The sequence below is a fragment of the Lissotriton vulgaris genome, chromosome 5, assembly GCF_964263255.1.
Source record: "Lissotriton vulgaris chromosome 5, aLisVul1.2, whole genome shotgun sequence".
Lineage (NCBI taxonomy): Eukaryota > Metazoa > Chordata > Amphibia > Caudata > Salamandridae > Lissotriton > Lissotriton vulgaris.
Genome location: NC_141693.1, coordinates 344,148,866 through 344,170,061, shown reverse-complemented (window position 1 = coordinate 344,170,061; position 21,196 = coordinate 344,148,866). Strand labels below are relative to the sequence as shown.

General features: G+C 41.2%; 1 protein-coding gene across 1 annotated transcript in view; it reads right to left on the bottom strand.

Annotated features, from left to right (window-relative positions):
- ESPN (espin) overlaps window positions 1-21,196 on the bottom strand; it is a 1,077,204-nt gene that overhangs the window by 42,555 nt on the left and 1,013,453 nt on the right. The window contains exons 13-14 of the mRNA XM_086921582.1: window positions 8,849-8,928; window positions 8,735-8,746 (exon numbers count right to left, since the gene is read on the bottom strand). Of these exons, the coding sequence (XP_086777708.1) occupies window positions 8,735-8,746; window positions 8,849-8,928 (92 nt within the window). The remainder of the gene's footprint in view (window positions 1-8,734; window positions 8,747-8,848; window positions 8,929-21,196) is intronic.

Below are 21,196 nucleotides of genomic sequence, written 5' to 3'. Positions count from 1 at the left end.
AACATAATCTGAATTTCTGGAAAATTTGATGAAAAAATGTTCCCCCAGTTTTACCGCTACATTTGTGTAAAAAGTCCTTCAGTAGCATCTTAGAATGTCGCGGAAGAGGTGGAGGTGTTCAGAATGGGAAAGATACTCATTTTCCTGTGACCCAACCTTTGCGCGAGGCACCGACTGAGCAAAGCCTTTGACAATCACAGATTTGAAGGAGCACTCCAATGGCAGCATAAGTACAGTAAGGTGGAGGGTGCCCAACACAGGTCCGGTTTTACACAGACACCCAACTCACCCATACCAGCTCTTGGGCCCACTATCAGGGATTGGAGGCAGTGCTCAAATGGCAGCAAAAGTGCAGTGAGGCAGAGTATGCCCAACACAGGTCTTGGTTTACGCAGACACGCCACTCACTCATACCAGCAGTTGAGGCCACAATCAGGGATTTGAGGGAGAGAGCCAATGGCAGAAAAACTGCAATGAAGAAGGGGGTGTTCAACACAGGCGGAGGTTTATGTACTCACCCCACTCATCCATAAACGCACTCAGGGGCCACAGTCAGGGATTTAAGAGAGTGCCCGAACTGTAGCAAAAGTGCTGTGAGGCAGAGGGTGCCCGATGCAGGTCTATGTTTATGCACATACTCCCCTCACTCAAAGCAACACCAAGGGGCGGCCCTCGCCAAATTTGGCTTTGGCCCTACTTTCATCGGGTGGGTCAGGCTTCTATATGAACAACTGCTGGCCTAGGTGGTGGTCAATGGTAGGGCCTCGGAGCCCTTTGTTCTCGGACGCGGCACGCGGCAGGGATGCCCTTTGTCGCCACTTCTTTTTGCGCTTGCCCTTGAACCCCTTGCCGCGTGGCTCCGATGGGAACCTTCGCTCAAGGGTATTCGATGGTCCCCTGACTTCGAGGATCGTATATCGTTATGTGCGGACGATATCTTGTTGTACCTTACCTCTCCCCGCAAGTCCCTGGGAGTCCTGTTCGACGTTTTGAGTTCCTTTGGGAAAAATTCCGGTTTAGTCATCAATTGGGCCAAGTCCTGTATCTACCCTCTCACGGGAGAATTGCCTCCTCTGCCCCGCATTTGCCCGATACCCGTCTCGAGCGTCGGTTTTAAGTTTCTAGGAATCTATATATCCTTGGACCCTGCAGTACGCTACGAGCGGAATTTACTGCCTCCGGATCGGATGTCGCGGCGTGGTGCGGTTTGCCGTTGTCCCCTCTGGGGAGAGCGGCCCTCTTCAAGATGATGTCTCTCCCTCGATTCCTGTATGCCATTCAAAATACCATTGATTTGGTGCCTGCCAGCTATTTCCGTGAAATTGAGTGCCTACAGAGGAAACTGGTATGGGGCGGGCGACCTCGCATAGCATTGGCAAAATTGACTATGCCTTGGTATGATGGTGGTATAGCATTGCCCGACATCAAACGCTACTACTGGGCATCCCAACTGAGTGTGGTCAACCATGCTATGTACGGTCCTGTTCCGAATCCCGCATTCGAGATGGATAGGTGGCAGTTACCCGGGGGAGATTATAATAGGGCGCTCTATTCTAGAGCTGCCAGGAAGAATCTGACGGGCCCCACCGGGGTAGCAGTACGAGTATGGGGTAGTGCGACTACGGCTATGGGATGGACGGACACGCTGACTAGAGCAACTCTCCTATATGCTGCGGAGAGACTGGGTAGCTTATGGACGATGAAGGGATTCGACAGGTGGGACCTTATTGGTATCAGTAAAGTGTGCGACCTCTGGGTCAAGGACAGAGTTAAGACCTTTGACGAACTGAAACAGGAGTATAAATTGGGTGATAGGGAGTATTTCCGGTATCTCCAGGTCCGCCACGCACTTGAGTCGGTTTTCCCAGCTGGGACTACTATTCCGGAGTCCTCTCCCCTGGAAGATAGAAGGCTTGACGGGTCTGTCCCTGATAGCACTATATCTCTCATCTATAAAAAACGTATTAATGACCGTTTGGACCTCCTTGTACAGCTCCGTGGGGCTTGGACTGGTGATGGATTGGAGTTGGATGATGAAGACTGGCAGGCTGCGATATCCTCCCCCAAAGAGATCGCGATTTCGGCGCGTCTCCGGCTGGTGCAATTGAAGATTCTGCACCGCGTCTATGTCACGGGTCCACGATTGATGTGTATGGGGTACTCTGCGGATGGGCTGTGTAGGCGTGGTTGTGGTATGCTTGCTACCTTCCTTCACATTATATGGGAATGCCCGGAGGTGATGGTTTTCTGGACTCGAGTGCATGCGGTTATGGGTGAGGTGACGGGTGTTGAGTTATTGCCAGAGGCCAGACGTTGTTTGTTGAACATCTGGGAGCCGAATGACTGCAGTGTTGCTCAGACCCAGTGGGTCACCCTTGGCAACATCGTCGCGAAACGGGACATTGCCCAATTGTGGGGCTCTCAGAGGGCACCTTTGATTTCAACTTGGATAGAGAACATGGACTGGTGCATGTTTAAAGAGAAAATTGTATAAGTATCCCGGGGTAGGCCCAAAAAGTGGGGCAGGATATGGGGTCAATGGAATTCATACCGAGAAGAGATTTGCACTCCCCCTTTTATAGAAGCTTCCGGCATTCCTCAATCCCCTTAACTATGCGTTTCAGGTCATTTGCTTCCTATTGTATAGGACTTACTGGTTTGCTCTCGGCCCCCCTGCCCCATTCCGGATCTCTCCTCCCTTATTGCATTGCTCTTTATTTAATCGGCTCCCCCTACCGTATGAGGCAGTCACTACGGTGCATAGTATTTGCCTCGACCTTTTTTTGTGTGTTTTTCTTTTTGTTTATTTATAAAATATAAAATGTAAAACCTTTCATTTATCCTCCTATCGCCACAAGCTCGCTATAATATTGTGCGTTATCGCTGCCGGGCCCTCGGGTTGACGGCTGATGAGCTGTGTATCATTGCACTATTGGTATTGATCGCTTCTGACCAGCCTCCGTGGTTGTAGGTCTGTAAATGTACTTCTTTTTTACAAAATAAAGGTTTTCAAAAAAAAAAAAAAAGCAACACCAAGTGCAACAATCAGGGATTTGAGGTAGAGTTCCAAAGGGAGCACAATTGCAGTGAGTTGGAGGGTGCCCACTACAGGGGCATATTTACATGACAATTGGGAAACACGGTGCCGCAAGCAATTTTGCTGCGCCGAGCTGTGTTAATTTCAAATTGCAGGGATTCACCATATTAACAAGAATACGCACATCCCTGTGCTCACCCCTGCACTGGTACTAAAAAAGCTGCTTAGCACAAGCGCAGGCACCCTTGCACAATGGTGCATTGCAGGGATGATTGTGTTTGTGCAGGAAGGAACACCTTCCTGCATATAAACAATCATTAATGGTGATTTGCTCCTTGTATGTGTGCTGCAGAATGCAGCACACATAGAAAGAGCAAAAAACGAAGAGAGATAAACATATTTCTCCTCGTTGTGCCACTTTAACGCCACCTCTTGAAAGGCCTTAATTTCTGGCACAGCCTAAGATTTCCAGATCCTTGTAAATCTGCAGCAGTGTCAAAAACCATGAGTGTTGCTGGGAATGCCTGTAGCAACACCCACTGCACGCCCCTTTACCACAGAAAAATGTGTTGCAGAGGGCCATATTTACAAGGCTGTGTTAAGCAACACAAAGTGGCTTGGTCTGCGCCCTTGTTAATATGGGCTTGCATAAAGCGCTACTGGAGCGCCAAAAAAAGTGAAGCACAGGTGGTGCTAGGGGCTTGTAAATATGCCCCTTAGTGTCTAAACCTCTACAGGAGTGCAGATGGATCTAGCGATGCTCATGTCATAATTTGATCTGTTTGTAGCCAGTGTGTTTTCTGTGCCCAGACAATAATGTTTTAAGATTTTTTACCGCACTTTTGGGATTTATCACTATTGGTAAGTGATATGTATGGTCTTATTTTGCAGGAGATGGACTACTGTGCAGGGAAAGCATTTAAGAGATTATACATGGAAATTGGAAGCAGGAGTAGAGAAAACTTTGATCATTTCGCCATCATGTTCAGTGCCAATGGGGGATGAAATTGTCACAGGCATTTGCAATGGTAATCCACATAATGAGCCTCTTTTTGGGGTTACATTCCTGGTGCCAGTTTTTAGAAATAACACCATGCCGGACAGGCGCATATTTTTTATCGAATGTAGCTCACCCACAGTAGAAGATATTTTTTAATGTAGCAGGTTCCTTTTTCATCACTGGTGCAGGAGATCATGCCATCACAATGACATATATGGAATCTTCTTTATCAACTCTATAGCAAGCAGGCTTCGTTTTTTAGTAGGTACAATTATTTCGAAGTCCTGCATTTCCTCCTTCCATTTGTTCATATAGCTGAAATAATACAGGCATTGCATCTTTTAAATATTATAGAGGAAAGGCCAGTGTAGAAACCGGAATCAGAAACGTTTCTTTACTTTTAGCAACAAATATCAGCCGAGCAATACATGCTCATTCCAATTAACCCATGTGGCCCATCATGGGTTCGATTCCCAACTTGCAGGTGTAATGTCTTTATTTATGAAATACCGGCCTACTCGTGGTGACACAAGCCCACTAAAGCTAAGCCAAGTAACAGTACAACCTACTCAAGGCTAACTCCAGTTCCAAATACAACTGTGGCCAATCAATGAATACTATGCGCACTTCAAACCGGACTTGGATGTATTGCTTAGCTGACTCTTACATCGAAGGAAGAAGCTGATGCCATTTCATTGTTAGTGCTAAACACAGGTGGGAGAGCAAATAGTGATCTTGTTAGACTAAACAATCTTGTAAAAGAGCAGCCATATTTTTAAGAGGGCATCAATATATATGTTTTGTCATTAGCCTCATAACCTTTTCCATGATAATTCCCCAGATGAATCCCCATAAATTCTTTAAATGTTAATGTTGATTATTGATTCTCGGTATGTCTTTTTATATACCTTCAACTGACATTATCATTTCTTATATTTACAGTACTAGTTTTCTGTACTTTTGTATACAGAGTTTTATTTTCTATACTTTTGCATACTGATTTTACGTTCTACTTTGTTGAAAGTACAAAAGAAGTTTCCTTAAGCCCAAAACTGTTGCCTAGTAGTTCTTCAGTTTGTATGATCACTGTTCGAAATGATAATTAAATATTTCAGCTATTTAATAAAAAAGAATTCATTGATGCAGGCCTTCACTAAGTAGGACAATCATTTCAAACCTGAGAGTGAATATATGAACCATCACAAATTAAGAAGTCATCGAAAAGTATTGAATGTTTATCTTTCAAAAACGCAAAATAACTTTCTGTATAATTTCTTTTAAGTTACTTAAAATGAAACACGCGTTGTCCTTGAGCCATTTCGCTTCCAAGAAATGGACTTCACTGGTCTTTATAGTTATTACACTGTGCCAACCTTGAGCTTATCTTGATGGCAAAAAAGAGGCTAGGGTACTACCTAATTGATCTATCTGGGCTCACGTACTTTGTCACCTGTAAGAAGAAAGTGCAGGACTAGATCATTAGCTCAACTTGCAAAGAGTAGTAAACTAACGCCATAAAGTCCTACATACTCAACGATGTTTCATATAGCCATCAACAACAAAACATCTCAGTTGCCTATCTTCATGTATCCTGGACATGGACCTCATTCTCAGTTCTGTTGATCAAACGTGTCATCTCCACTAACATTTATGAAAATTAAGTTCACACTGTACACAGCAAAGTTGAGAAACATGAGAAATAAAGTTATACCGCAGAAATAGTGCACCATAAAGGTATAGGTACAAATCTCCAAGAGTCATGTTGAGAAAAAACACAAATAAAGCAGCAAAATAAAAAATTGAGCAATGGTTATGTAATTATAATTCAGCACCTAACCATACGAAGATGGTCACCCCATTTTAGGTGGACGATATGGCTATGTGGCCCCTAAGGTGTGAGAATAGCAGAAAAGCATGGAAGTAATTTAGGGGTCGCCAGGGGTCACAGCTGCGACCCCTGGCTTGTCCTTTGCTACTCCTGGCATGATGGCATCTAAGATCACAAAGGCAGTGCCAGGAACAGAGTCAAAACGGAACTCAGAGCCTATTTACCTTCTTCTGCTGCACGTAAACCAAGAAACATTCATCCATTATAGTGCGCATTAAACTTCGTAATATTTTTACTTTCCATACATTCTAAAGTACCTGCAATGGCCAGCTTAATGAATTAAAATGTTATCCTGCGGAGGAGGGGAAATTGTGTGTGCGGAGGTGAAGGCGTGCGTGTGTGGACGGACTGCGCCACCAGTAGAGCTTGTCTCACTTTTCACTTTCTTTGCTGCTTTGACTCACATTGGCAGAGCAAGGGTTCTGTCTTTCCTGAAGACAGGAATTGAAGAACAAATCCTGCAAGCGTAGAGAGAGAAGATGGCATGCCAATGGTTAATTATAAAAACCCAGAATCTATGCTATTTGACAGCATCTGCACAGCTGGTATGAGGGTTTTATTGTCCTATGTGGTGAGGCTTGCACAGTGAGGGAAAACTGGATGCTTGTTTGATTTCTTTTGTGTTCTGCTACTGAAATGTGTACTCTCAAATAATGCTCACGCTGTATCATTTGTATGAAGGAGACCTTTCTGCCCATGCAGTATCGGTGTAGTTAAGCATTATTGCCCTATTGCTCCTCTCCAAAGCTGTAACTGTTTTGTGAAAGAGACTTACATACTCCTGCACAGCAGTTTTATATTTTCTGTGAGCGTTTGCAAAACTCCTGCTCATATTAAACCTGAAATTGGAGTGATAGACTGAGGAAGGACCATGCAAAGCATGCAAATGAACAGGGAGGGTACAGAGAGAAGAAAGAGGAACGTCAATGAGATGAGACATAATCTGAGAATGGTGGATTTAAGAGTAGAACTATTGCAATATGGCATCCTGATAGGGGCAGATTGAATGTGGAAGATACCTGTGACAGAATGTTCAAGGGAGCAGTGAGGTAAAAAGGAAACTTGGCAATATAAAGGTAAGAGGATACGAGAGTGCCAAAGAAGGAGCAATCTACTGCAATCCTAGTTTGAGAAAAGGTATTAGAACTTGAGTGAACAGTGAAAATAAAGAGATGAGGATAATTAGTAGTGAATAGTGAAACTAAAGAGTTGAGAATAATTAGTATCCCGAGATAAAGATAGTGGTAAATATGACATCAAAACAGAATGGGCTTGTGCTGAGATAATTAGAATTCTGCAAGTGAAGTGGAAACTGATTAGATATGAGAATGAGGTGGAGTTTGGAGAGAAACTGGGAGAGACATAGGTGGGTAAGAAACAGGTAGAGGTAATGGTGAAAGAATGACATTGACAAAGTTGGAAGAAGCAGTTTAATTGGGAAAGAGAAAGGTAGCAAAGGAGTGCTGTTGAGTTGCAAAGATACCGAAAGGTAATAGAAGGAATAGTACAGCTGTCAGATACAAAGGAGAGAAAATATAAAAAAGGTACGTGGATTTGGAAAGGTGTGTATAATGAGTGTGCAAGAATGAGTGGTTGCATTTGGAGGGACAAAGGTGTGATAATAAAAGATGTAGATTTTAAAGTAAATGTGAAACTAGAAGAGTTAGGATTGTAGAGGTACTATGAAGAGTAGAGAACAGGGTGGGTGAAAGACAAACTGGGCAAGATAGAGGTGAGTAGGACAGAGAAAAGGGTGGTAGGAAAAGAAAGATAGAGAAGAAAGGAGATTGAAATTACTGCTTTGGAGGTTCGAGATGGACTCTGAGGCACAGCTGTAAGAGAGAAAGATGGTGAATTGAAAAGATATGTTATGACATGATTGAGGTGAAAATAAAACATGACTACAGCTCAGAGTCTGTTCTGAAGTACTTATATATTGTGTCTTTACCTCAGGCTTTTGTCACTTAATGGTTGCACATAGTAGGTAATGGTTACACCATTGACATTTCATGCCAGTACGCTAATTAAAATATTGCTGGTTACTAAAATAGACATATCTGCTTTAGTAAGCCTTCTGTCATTTTATTCATCTTGCAATTATGCAGGTTTGTTAACTTTAGTGATGTATTTTTATACTAAATCATCTGGGTCAATGGGAATTTCCTATGAAGACTTCGGATCCTATGATGTCACTTCCTGTGAAGTTATAGCAGTGAAAAGAAGTAGGATGCTTCACCCGCTACCCCAGGCATTTTGGTGTATTGACGTCAATGCAGAAAAGGCGAACAGAACTGCCTTGTGGGCAGAGTACGGAGATTAGCCTCATCAGGTACACTTTAATTAAGATTGAGGAAGAAGGAGATCGAGAAAGAACATTCAGGAGGTTATCTTCTCCTCAAATATGAAAATGTATCCCACAAAGTTAAGAAGAACAGGGTTCGTGGGGAGAAGGACAGGACCACACAAACAGAAGGCACTCGAGCATTCCTCCTTGAAAGAGTCACCATAACAGGACAGGAAAAGTTAAAGAAAACTCGCATGAGTGGCACAAGGGAGGAAGAATCAATGATTACAACATTTTTTTTTTAAAAGAAAGTAAATAGGATGTTTTCAATTCAATTAATTAGGACGACACTGTACTATTTCCAATTGCAAATCATGTAAAGCATGACATTTTGACACAAATATAATAACTCTACATTGTAGCGAATTGCATCTTAGCATTAGGCTTTTAATTCTAACACAACCCTTGGCAAAAGTGGTTTTACCCAACCAACATTAAAGAGAGATTGAAAAACATCCAACTCACCGCTTCTGCTCCCTGTAAGCGATGGCAAAAAGAGAAAAAAGAATGAGTTAGGGAAAACATGACTACTTAAAACAAAATAAAACATAACTAAAACAACAACAGATGTTGCCATACCTTTCTTCGTCCATCTTCTTCCGTAAGATTTCTCTTCGCCAAGCTGGCATGGTGGCCAAGCGGGCTTCTTCCTCTTTTTCCTACAATACAAAAACAGATATGAAGGCGTTTATGCTTCGATCAGGAGTGACCTTTAAGTTTCCAAATAAAGAAACATTTATTAGCCATGTATTTCTCATTTTGTATTCAGTTCTATGTCTTTCATGGGTTCTGGCTAAATAGAGTTCTAGTTATTGTGGTTTTATCCTCCTGCTTTCATTGTGTTTTTCCACTCATTGGGATGTAAGACCAGAGTACCGTGTATGTGTACTGTTCATGTGAGATTCCCCATCTTCACCTTGAATGAGTAAAAAGTCACCCTTCCATGTTCTACTTCTGTGTAAAGGGTGTGGCTGTTTTAACAGGGGCACAGAAATCCCAAAAATTCTAATGTGCTGCAATTCTGCAACTGTACTGGTTAACTCAAGTCCATCACTTCATGTGAAACTTGAAAGCTACATGAATTATGCCAAATTATACAAAGTGAGATTTGTACATATCTTGAATGACTTTTGGACACAAGGGTGAACAAAAGTCATGTGATTTTCTGACAGGAGACTTCTTCAAGCAGGAACTGCCTCTCAGTCGTGGCTTTGCTATGCCCGCAAGATACTTTCTCCATGATCCAATCTCTAAGGTGACATTTCAAGGAAACAGTCAATTTCAGGTGACATGCAGGTTGTGCATTTTGCATATGTAATTTAAATTTTACCTGGGCGTAAACCAAATAAGGTGTTTCTGTACAAGGTCAAATATTTTATTTTGAAGAATTGTCAGAATCACACTGATTACATTTTAAATGCATTCCAATAACACACACATGAGTTGGGTAAGTGTAGAAAAACTCAGGAAATAACTAAACACCGTAGGATCTAACGAGACTGAAGAGCACCACGTTATATAGGACATTAAAATACAACTGCAAACTCAAAATGAAGGAAAGTGTCTTCTCAACCTATAATGGCTACATTATTATCACCGTTCAGGAAACCTCTAAAATTAAGTTGAAAAATGATTTGATTTTCTTTGTTTTACACTGCACCAACCTTGGTTATATATTTTAAGATTCAAAATTCAGAAGAGGAACAAGACACGTTTTGTAAACCTATAAACCAAAGAGGATTTTCACTGCCCATATACAGTGCTAAATCCGTGAAATTCCATCTATAACAATGGGATCACATTCAGTACATGATTCAATACATTTAGGATCCCTAATCTTACCTTTTTTTTACGGTTTTCTTTATTGCTTTAATTAGGTGTTTCAGTTTATTGAGAGACAAGTGAACCAGATTTAGAAGTCACGTTCACTTCGGTCTTATGAAAGGAAACTACATAGCACACCACCTAAAAAAGCAAAATATGGCAGATAGCATGACTGGCTAATCTGATAAGTAACATGCCATTGTAGGAATGTGTAAATAGGAACCGTTGGGTGGCTCATTAGACAGCAGGTAATAAACATAAGGACAAACAGGAACTGGAGTTCTATAAAAAAAATTGCACACTTGCACAATAAATGCAAGAGTGTGGTTTTCTTTTTATTTTCTGATCTCATGAGATGCTTCTTAAGGGTGGTTTGAAAATTCAAGAGTGAGGAACAAGCTTAGATCGCAAGGCATTCACTACAATGAAATGGAACTAACAGGTAGAGAGATGAGAACCTAGATGCTGCACAAGGAGGATTGTGGTTGAGCATATCTTGGAGGTTGGAAATGGCAGATCAAAAATACATGTTTGGGGTGTACCATATCAGAATGTCAGTCAGGTACATGGACAACTTTAAATAAACTTCAATCCATTGTGTCTCATTTACAGAACAACATTTAATACAATCAAAGGAAGTTTTTCCAGTCCATGGTTTCTATGTTCATGCCATACCTGGGATTAAACAATTAGTCTTTCAAACCTCTTCCATATTTTCACATTGACAAACCCTCACCCATCTTAAACGTTTAGTTTTACATTTAATGTATGTCGTATTTATTTTTTCTGTTCTTGCAATCTTAGATTTCTTTTTTCCGGAATGTATTAATTATAGTTAATGAAAAGAACTGATGAAGATGATGAGAAATATAAAAAAGTTCTTTGAGATGGAGGAGAAGCTCGAAGTCATTATGGAACAGTTGTGGAGAAAAATGGATAGCAGAAGAGATTTTGAGATTGACTTTTGCATAGGGTTATAATAGTTTTGAGAGTAGCTCTTGCCATGCATATCCATGTAGAAGAATGTATTTCCCCATAAAATGTGATTAGCTTTTCATATCTTACACATTTCTGAACTCAGTATTATGATGCATTGGTCAATATTTAGAATGGTAGTCTACTCTGGACACCTACATTTGCGAAGACTACACATCTGAACGTAAGCGGTTTTGACAATATTGCTGACGTTTGAATGGTCTCTAGTTGGAGCTGGGTACCAGACACATTACAATGGAGTGGAGATTTTTTAATGTGATTCACAAAAAATCTGTTGTTGTGATTTATCTGTTTCAACTGAGATTATCTATGTACTACACTTCCTACTAGGCACCTGAGACTTTCCTCGCACTGTTTTGTGAGCCATGTTAAGCTGCTGCAAAACAGCATGGCACAATCAGGAACCAACATGATAGGAAAGTACGTTGCCCAAGTCAAAGATTTTTCAGTGAGTAGATGTGATTTACTCTTGTCTTACTCATGGTTTACTACTGAATTGCATTAACCCTGCAATTCAGTACTAAACCATGAGTAATAACTAAGCATTCAGGCAGAAACTAAGAGTAATACAAGAGTAAATTATTTTGGAGTCAGGTCCACTGACACCTAGAAAAATGACAAATGTCCACTTTTTTATCCACCAATTAATATTAGTTTGTTGAGCGTAGTGCTACCTGGCGAGAATAAACTCATTACATCTCATGCCTTTGAAAAGGCATTTTAGTTCTTGTAAAACTAAATCTATTTACCTGTGAACTATGGTGCGCCATGTAGAGAACAATGCCAATGTGACTATTTCCTTAGGCAAATTGAGGCATGAAACACTGATTCTTATGCCCTTATTCCTTTTGTCATGAAACATGAAATCACCGATATTCTAGTAATCCTGAGTTATAGCAATAATTTGCCCTTTCTAATGTCACTCTGAGCAGCCCCTAAGAAATGGGGTATTATCAAGTGGACTGTTGTTTCTAAACCAAGTTTAAGGGGTAATTCCCTATTTTCAGTAGTTTTTACTCCAGAAGTGGCTCCATCTGTAGCTCATAAAATATCTGGTGAAAAAACCAGGGGCCATATTACAGATCGTGTATTGTGGCACTAAAGGCATGTGTGACCCCTTTTTGCACCCTTGTGGCACTATGGGTGTACAGAAGAGGCTGCAGATGCTTGTGCAACCCCTTCTGTAATACTGATGGTGCTGGGGCACATCTAGCGCCAGTGCTATCTTCAGAGAGAGTTTCCTCATTTGCATTAGGATGTGGCTCCATACAAATGAGGAAATCACTTTTACTCTGGGCCTCCGTTGTATTATGAATGTGGGTGCAGAGGCTAACATGCCCTCAAGAGGTAAACTGACAGTACACCCCTGAGGGCAGCCCTATGTAAGTCCCATAATCCCTAGGACATGTCCCTGAAAGCGGGTGCATTCACTCACTGCAGCCGCTTGCAGGGGGAACTCTACCCACTCTTCAAAGGGCAGGCTTTAAAGCAGTTGCTCTGTAGTGGAGTGGTGTGGCTCACTGGTTAGAGGCGGTAGACCCGGAAGCAGAGGTTGGCCCGGGAACAGGGTTCAATTCCCGAGGCGGTAGGGTCTTGGGCCATGGTCAGCGGACTCGATAATTCTCACCTCTGTGCCTACTCCAACCATGGGTCCCACTCAGCAACTCTGGGCAATAGCTTGCTTAATCTCTACTAATGGCCCCATCAGCGCCGGGGATGCTTGTCTTCACCTTGGAGATGCCCAGGAGGGACCATCTCACAGGGAAAGCCAGGATGGGTTCCCCAGCGGTATACAGCGCCGGGACGCCCCTTTGCTGGGGCAGCTGTGCGCTTTACAAGTATACGACATATAACATTTAGTTTAATGAATGCACTGCCCCCAGGGCAGCGGAAGTTTGAAGCTGTCCTGGAGGAAGCGCATGCACTCTACTACGGCGCAATATTCTTGTTAGCACCCGGCGCACCTGTGTAAAGGCGCACCATGGTGAACACTAGAACAGTGCACACAAGCTGTGATACAGGCTCAGAGTTAAGATTTGCTATTTTTTCACGCAAGAAAGTCTTGCCCACTTGGGAAAACACTGTGCACATCCATAGTTACTATCATTGGCCTGCTTCTGCTGTCATCTCCTGTGCTAAAGCATATACAGGCTGCTTTGCCTGATGCTCAGCCTCACAGCACGTGTGCGTTGTCCAGAATAGGATTTGCACTGGAAGCATGTGCTTTCAGCACAAATTCCAATAAACTGAGGAGGATTCTACGTATTAGATGTGTGATTAGCCCTGCAGCATGCATGCAATGCATTGCTTTTTTGAGAAAATAACACATTTCACCTAGTTTAAGCCAGCGTCAGGCAGGTGTTAGTATTTTGGGTAAAGCTTGGCCTGGACACCTTAGCTGATTGGGCTTTGCATCAAAACTAATGATCCACCACCTTGAGACTAAGTGATGCAAAACATTTCAAAGTGGCTTATGTGCTAAGAAAAAGTCACCTTTACCATGCAGAATAACTTTTGCACCAGTGCAAAGCCTTAGTGAATCTGGGCCAGGTTTTGCTTTAGCCCCACATCATTAATTAAACGTTATTCGGCAGATCAACTAGCTGAACCAGGAAATACTTCGCACTAAGAAAGAGGGCTTTTGGAAGACAGTGGTAAAATCTACTACCTAATTGATAGAAATATATCGAACTGTATCAACATTTCATTTCTGTGATAACTGTTTTTATTACACACTTATATAGACATTTGGAAAAGAAGAGAAAAAACTCTTTCAAAAGTGGGACACAAACATTTTCATTAAATACATAAATGCCTAATTTACAATTTGGCTGAAAGGCAGCAAGCTCTCTGCCAGGGTCATGAAATAGATTATTCCCTTGTACTGACCGAGGTGAAGCCAGCCAAATTAAAAAAATGTCTGCTGGCCCAACGCTTATTTCTTGCATAGACAGGAACCACTGTCAGAGTGGTTCCTGGCCATACATTGTAAGTTCTCCATACAGCTTTCTCAACTAGTCAGAGCCGCAAGGCAAAGTTACAAAATATATTTTTTTCAAAATGAAAATCCCAAAGCAGCATTTGTTTTTAAAATAACAAAAACAATGCTCTCCTCACCGTGGGGTAGGCTCCCATAACAATGAAGGAATCGGGCATCTTGGCAGTGGCGGGGAGTGAAAAATGGCTGTATGCCTACTCATCTAAATTAGGTGGGTGAATTCACAGCAAAACCTCCAACGGTCCTGACTCCATCGGGCCATTGGAGGGGATTGACTAGAGCGGAGGTGGAGTAGTCTCCGCTACCATTACATCTGTTTTCAAATCTGGCAGGCAGACCGTAAAGTTGGTAGGGCGGGAACTCTGTCGCAGCCACAACAGAGTTCCCTCTCCACCAACATACAATTCGGGCCATAAATCATTAATTAACATAAACAATGCACAACTATTTCAAACTAAATTATTAAACAGCATATTAATGTTTCACACAGCAACATTGTATGCAATAAACAAACATTAAAAACACAATGTAGAACATCATTGAATGATTCATTCAGCTCTAAGTGAAAGATCTCTGGGCAAGATTAACAAAGTCTTGTATAAGTGAGTGTGATGTACTCTTGTACAATCCTGGTTCACTCATAAATTTCAGGAGTAACCCATGAGTTACCTGGCTTTCTCCTGCCTTAATCCTGTAATTCGGGAGCAGTGAAAAATCTTATTGAATCAGTGTTTAAATACATTTTGACAAGTTAAAGGTAGCTGAGGTTGCAACATAAGAGATACACTTTCGCTTTACCAAATCTTTGCTACAGAAGCCAGTGAACTTCCTGAAACAACAATTTGGAAGAGACTCACGTAGAAAGAAACACCAAACACTTTAATGTGCCCCTCATGAACATTAAAGAGCATACTGTGGGATGCCATCACTAATTCATAAATCCTCTCGTAAACTAAAGATTCTACAGGAGCGAATGGATAACTCCGTCTTAAAATGTAATGGCCATCTTTGGTACCAGGTCCGTCTGGATTTTCTCATTTTTTAATTCAACATCCATATACTATCTGTATGTGTATGCAGTTTCTATAAGATTTCAGTGTAAAAGTTAACTTTGGATGCGATTTCACAGGAACACTGGGGCTCTGGTGTATATCACCCCAAACTTTGTTTAAAGATGGTTAAAAGAAATGGTAATATTAGTTATGCAGACCGTCTGGAAGGAGAAACTAGGCAACATCAAAGGGATGATAAGGTACACCATTTCGCTGAAACTTCCCTCTTACTCCTTGGGCTCCAGCAGACTACTCCAGAGAATGGGAAGTGTCCTTTAGAATGAAGCCAGAATCACACTGTGAATTCACAGCGCCAGCAATGAAACAAATATTTCCTTACCACGTATTCGTTTAGCACGCAAGTTGTTACAACAACTTGCTTTAGGAGGGAGCATTGGTGGAGTGGTTTTGGATTTTAAGTCTAACACCTTTCCTACAGATGCGCAGACTGGAGTTGGAAAAGTAAGGGATACAATTCTAAAGTTCAGAGACCCCCTAAGGCAAGTCGTTGTAACGACTTGCGTGCTAAAGGAACGCGTCGTAAGGATGCTAAAGACGAGACTGCTACATGATGCGTGCTGCCAAACAGCTTATAACTCTATTCTGGAAATAGACAGAGGCCCTGGCTATGGCACTGTGGTTTAGTCACCTATGGCATAAATTGGCTATTGCACACATAACACACAATCTTGTACTCGCAGACAAAAGATATTCAGCTATATGGCAACCACTTATTGACTAATGTCAACAGTTGAATTCCTCTGCTTCAAAACCACTAGACTAAGAGCTCTACAGCATTTTTTTTATTAAGTACAGCATGCTTTAGGAGGGAGTCTGTGACCCCCAAATCTCCAGAGGTATGTTGATAGTATGACTGCCTCAGGTCTGTAATGTTCTTTCCTCAGGAGGACTCACCCTAGGGGAGGTATGACTGCCCTTGAGTGACAGCATAGTAAACCTACTCAAAATGTCTTCTCCCCTAAATCGGGCATATCCTCAGTCCACCCCCTCTTTCTCTTGGCCCTACTTCAGGCCACTGCAATTCTTATATTGTTTTTGGTCTTTTTTATGTTAAACACCCAAAATATCGAATTTTAAATATCGACTGTCCAGAATATCGAATCAAAAATATAGAGATGCCAGAATATCGAATTCCCAAAATATAGTTGTAAAGAATATCGAATTTGAGGAAAGAAATATCAATTTACATAAAATCCAATTTAGAAATACAGTTTTCCATAATATCAAATTAAGAAATATTGATTTCCATAATCTTAATTTTTTTGTGTTATGTGTGCTAGTATATGTGTTAAAAATATATATTATTATTGTAATGTATGTTAAATTTTTTTAAAGTAATGAATTTTATGTAATTTAATTCCGTAGCGGGTTGTGGGTTTATAGGGGAATAGGGTGGGAAGTAATTTATTTATAGTAAATTAAATATTAATTTTTAGGAATTATTAATAATTAGTAATTTTATTTTGAGTTTTAGTTCAGTAGCGGGTTGTGGGTTTATAGGGTAATAGGGTGGGAAGTAATTTAATTGTAATTAAGTAAATATTTTAATATTATTCATATGTATTTATAATTAATTGATTGTTAATTAATTATTAATTGGTAATTATTTTTTATTAAATGGTAATTCATTTTGAGTAATTGTTCAGTTGACAATTATGTTAATTGTATTAGTTTATTATTTGGAGTGGGTTTTGGGTTATAGGGGAATAGGGTGGGAAGTAATGCAATTGTAATTAAATAAATATTGAAATTATTGATACATAATTTATTGTTAATTATTAATTGGTATTTTTGTATTACTTATTACATTTTTGGTATTAAAAATTATTGGTTGTAATTAATTATTAATAGGTAACTACTTTTTATTAAATAATAATTGTTGATATTTATAATTAATTAATTATTAAATATGTTCTGATTGGTAATTACATTTAATTAATTTTTAATTGGTATTGATAATTAATTTATTCCTATTTAAATATTAAATCAACAATTTCCTGACAGTTGCACTCTCTGCAGTGGAAATAGTAATTTTTACCCCTATGCTATCCAACGCTTTCCCTACTGTTGCACTCACTGGAGCGGGCCCACGCTATCCAACGCTTTCCCTACTGTTGCACTCACTGTAGGGGGAATAGTTCATTTTTACCCTCCCGCTATCCAACGCTTTCCCTACTGTTGCACTCTCTGGAGTGGGAATAGTAAATTGGACCCCTACGCTATCCAACGCTTTCCCTACGGTTGCACTCACTGGAGTGGCAATAGTCATTTTTTACCCTTATGCGATCCAAAACTTTCTCTACTGTTGCATTCTCTGGAGTGGGAATAGTAATTTTTACCCTCCCGCTATCCAACGCTTTCCCTACTGTTGCACTCTCTGGAGTGGGAATAGTAAATTTCACCCCTACGCTATCCAATGCTTTCCCTACTGTTGCACTCTCTGGAGTGGGAATAGTAAATTTTACCCTCCCGCTATCCAACACTTTCCCTACTGTTGCACTCTCTGGAGTGGGAATAGTACATTTTACCCTCCCGCTATCCAACGCTTTCCCTACTGTTGCACTCTCTGGAGTGGGAATAGTACATTTTACCCTCCCACTATCCAACGCTTTCCCTACTGTTGCAGTCTCTGGAGTGGGAATAGTAATTTTTACCCTCCCACTATCCAACAAATTCTCTACTTTTGCACTTGTTGGAGTGTGAATACTAATTTTATTCCCTTAGCTATGTAATGTTTTTAATTTTGTTATATCCAATGTAGTGTAAATTATTAATTAACATAAACGTATTACTTTAATTATTTAAATTATTATATATTATTGTTTTTTATATTTAGATAATAGGTTTATTTATATATATGTAAATATATTTTAATAATGTTTTAAATATTTTATAATAAGATTAATAATTTTTTATAGTATTAATAGGTAAATATATATGTTAAATAATTATGTTTTTTTAGATTACATTTATTATTTTTACATTTTAAGCTTTTTTACATTATTTTAACTATGTTTTATTTAATTGTGTTTATTATTTAATTACATTTATATTATTTTTAATACATTTACAAAATTCGATATTTTAGTTAACTATATTTTAACTATTGATATTTTGTACTCTATAATTTAGTACTTACCTTTTTGTAGATAGGGATTCTATATTCTATATTTTGAATCGATATTCTGGGCAGTCGATATTCTGTCCCTCGATATTTAGTCACTGAACCTTTTTTTTATATTTGCTGTTAAATGGTTTGGTGGAGGGAGCTAGTAGTGCCAAAGAGCAGTTATGCATCATACGTTTGCGGCTTTTTGGTGCACATTCCAAGGAGGAATGTGCCCTGTTAAGTTGTATGTTAAAAAAAAAATTTGAAGAACAAAAGAAATTGCAACAAACGTGCAAGATCGGCACAGACACACTAATTCCAGCATGTTTTTCCAAATGGTCTCATAGTGAAGAGCAGTTTACTCAATCCAGAATTACTGTTGCCTGTGATATTGGTGATTCTAGGGTATGCTAATATAACATAAAATGCCCATAATATATGGCTTTCAGTAGAGGCCATTTGTGCAAACATGGCGTTCCAACCTGATTAGTCACTGCTCTGACATCATAGCAGTGAAATAACAAGTTTTGGTTTTTCACTTCTGACTTCAGATCAGTGAGGCACTGATAAGCAATGCCTGTGCTCTGTTTTGCAGTAATCCTCTGCCTTCCTAGTCTTGAGAGACACAAGGTGCGCAGTGATATATCGGCGCCAACCCGCATAGGTCTCTTAATACAATTCTTCTGCAAACTTTTGCTGTCAGAGTGATCGTGGCAATGCTGAAGAGTGGCACTCACAGATCTGCTCTCAACATGGTCCCAGCTCTCAGGTCACGCTGTGAGTACCGGCATTGGTGTATTGGAGACTGGGACTGTGCAAAGACACCTGCATTTACGTTTTTTATATGTGGATGGGACAAGGGTTTCTAATGACAAGGGCGTGGTGGTAACTAGGATTCAGTGATTTTTTTATATTTAGGTTGGGGAAATTGTTGGCAATATTGTGGATGGTAGTGTGGTGGGCGGGAGGTTACCAGATATTTTCTTTGAAATTTTTGGGCAGTAGGGAAGAGATGGCAAGTGAGTGGTTGGGGAGGGTGGCAGGACTATCACGGGGACGCAGAGATGGGTAGGTGCAGACACACGGTCCGCACGCCAAAACTACAGCACGCTTCAATGGGTTTTTTTCCGCGCCACCTGATGTTGCTGCATTTTTGCATTATTTAAGTTGGATACAGAACAACAAACACACACAGTAAGTGTAAATGTAAATGTAAATGTATTGGCATTTATATAGCGCACTACTTACCCGTAGGGTCCCAAGGCGCTTCGACCGCTGCGAAACCCTTCCTGGCTTCCCTGAGAGATGGTCCCTTAATGGGTATCTTCAGGGTGAGACCAGGCATCCCCGGCGGTCTGGTGGGGCCGTTAGTGAAGATGAGGCAAGCTAATGCCCAGAGTTGCCGAGTGTGATCGCTGATCAGAGTGGGCACCGAGGCGAGAGAATTATCGAGTCCGCTGACCCTGGTCCAGAAACCTGCCGCGCCGGGAATCGAACCCTGGTCCCGGGCCGTCCTCTGCTCTCGGGTCTGCCGCCTCTAACCAGTGAGCCACACTACTTCAGTAGTGTGAAGTAGCACCTATGGGCACCAATCTTAGGGGCCGATTACGATGGTGGGCGGATCGCCACCGCCGGGCCAGCGGTGAGGACCGCCGGCCGGGGGTGGAGACCCACCCGCCATCAACCTAAATTTTCCTACCGCCAAATCAGGATGGCGGTGGGAATGGGAATGGTACCGCGGCGGAAGGAAAGACGGTCCGCCGTGGTCCAGCAAGGCGGTCCTTTTCCGACCGCCTTGCGGGACATGGTGCAATGGGGGCATTATGGCGGTGCCTTGCAGGCACAGCCGTGTGCATTAGGATGCCTGTCTCTTTTGGCAGAGATCCTGCCTCAAAAACTCAGGCAGAGAATGCCTTCGGGGACCCTTTGCTGGTACCCCCCTGCATTTGCATGAACAAGGTGGCAGGCACCGCATGGTGCCTGAAACATTGCACATTCAAATGCAAAACATGTATTTTTACATTGTGTCGGGTGCTGCCGTCCGCCGAAATGTAAAAATACAGGATGCGCCCGCCAGTGTGGCGGGGCCATCGTAATTTGTATTGCGGGACCGCTGCACCTATACGAATCACCTCACCTGCATTCATCATACAGCATCCTCTTAAAATATCTCTGCTAAAGTGACCCTTCGTTTGACTCATAGTGCATTGCAGCGTTGGCCCAACGAGGAGCACCGCTCTATGATGAAGCATTTAGTAAAAACAATGGTTCATGCTAGGCCGGACAGGTCCTAGAAACAGCAAGCACTGCTCAATTATGACAGTATCTAAACTTATAGCAATTGGCATATATATTTTAAATGTCATCCTCACTCGTCGCATCACGCCTGTCTTCACTTTTTATTTGAGCACTTGAACTATATTTCTCATATTTAAAAAACTGCTGTGCTACATCATTTAAAATACTTCTTTTTACATTGCGAAAGGAAGTGTGTGCCCCTATGTATTTTTCATTAAAAAAATTGTTTATCTATGTGGCTACTTCGCTGGGCACCAATTGACTCTATATGCCTATTGCTATAAGTTTAGATACTATTATAATTGAGCAGGACCAGTCTTGCCTAGAATGAACCATTGTTTTCTTAATACTTAGACTACCCCAGGTTCAACTGTCAGGGTCACCTTGTTTTTTCATATACTATGATGAAGTATGACATCCTCTAGGGGATGTGTAAGGACACTATGAGCAGTCCAGCTGACTGTCTCTATCCAGTACTCTGACACAAGGCACTCTCCGCCCTTGAGAGATTGTGCCTTTCTTTCTATCCTTCATAGGAAGATTAGCCCTCTGTTGAAACTTTGGAGGGTGGCAGGACACCAGGTATAGAGTTGTTAACTTATGTATAATCAGGTAGTATTGCTGAGAGC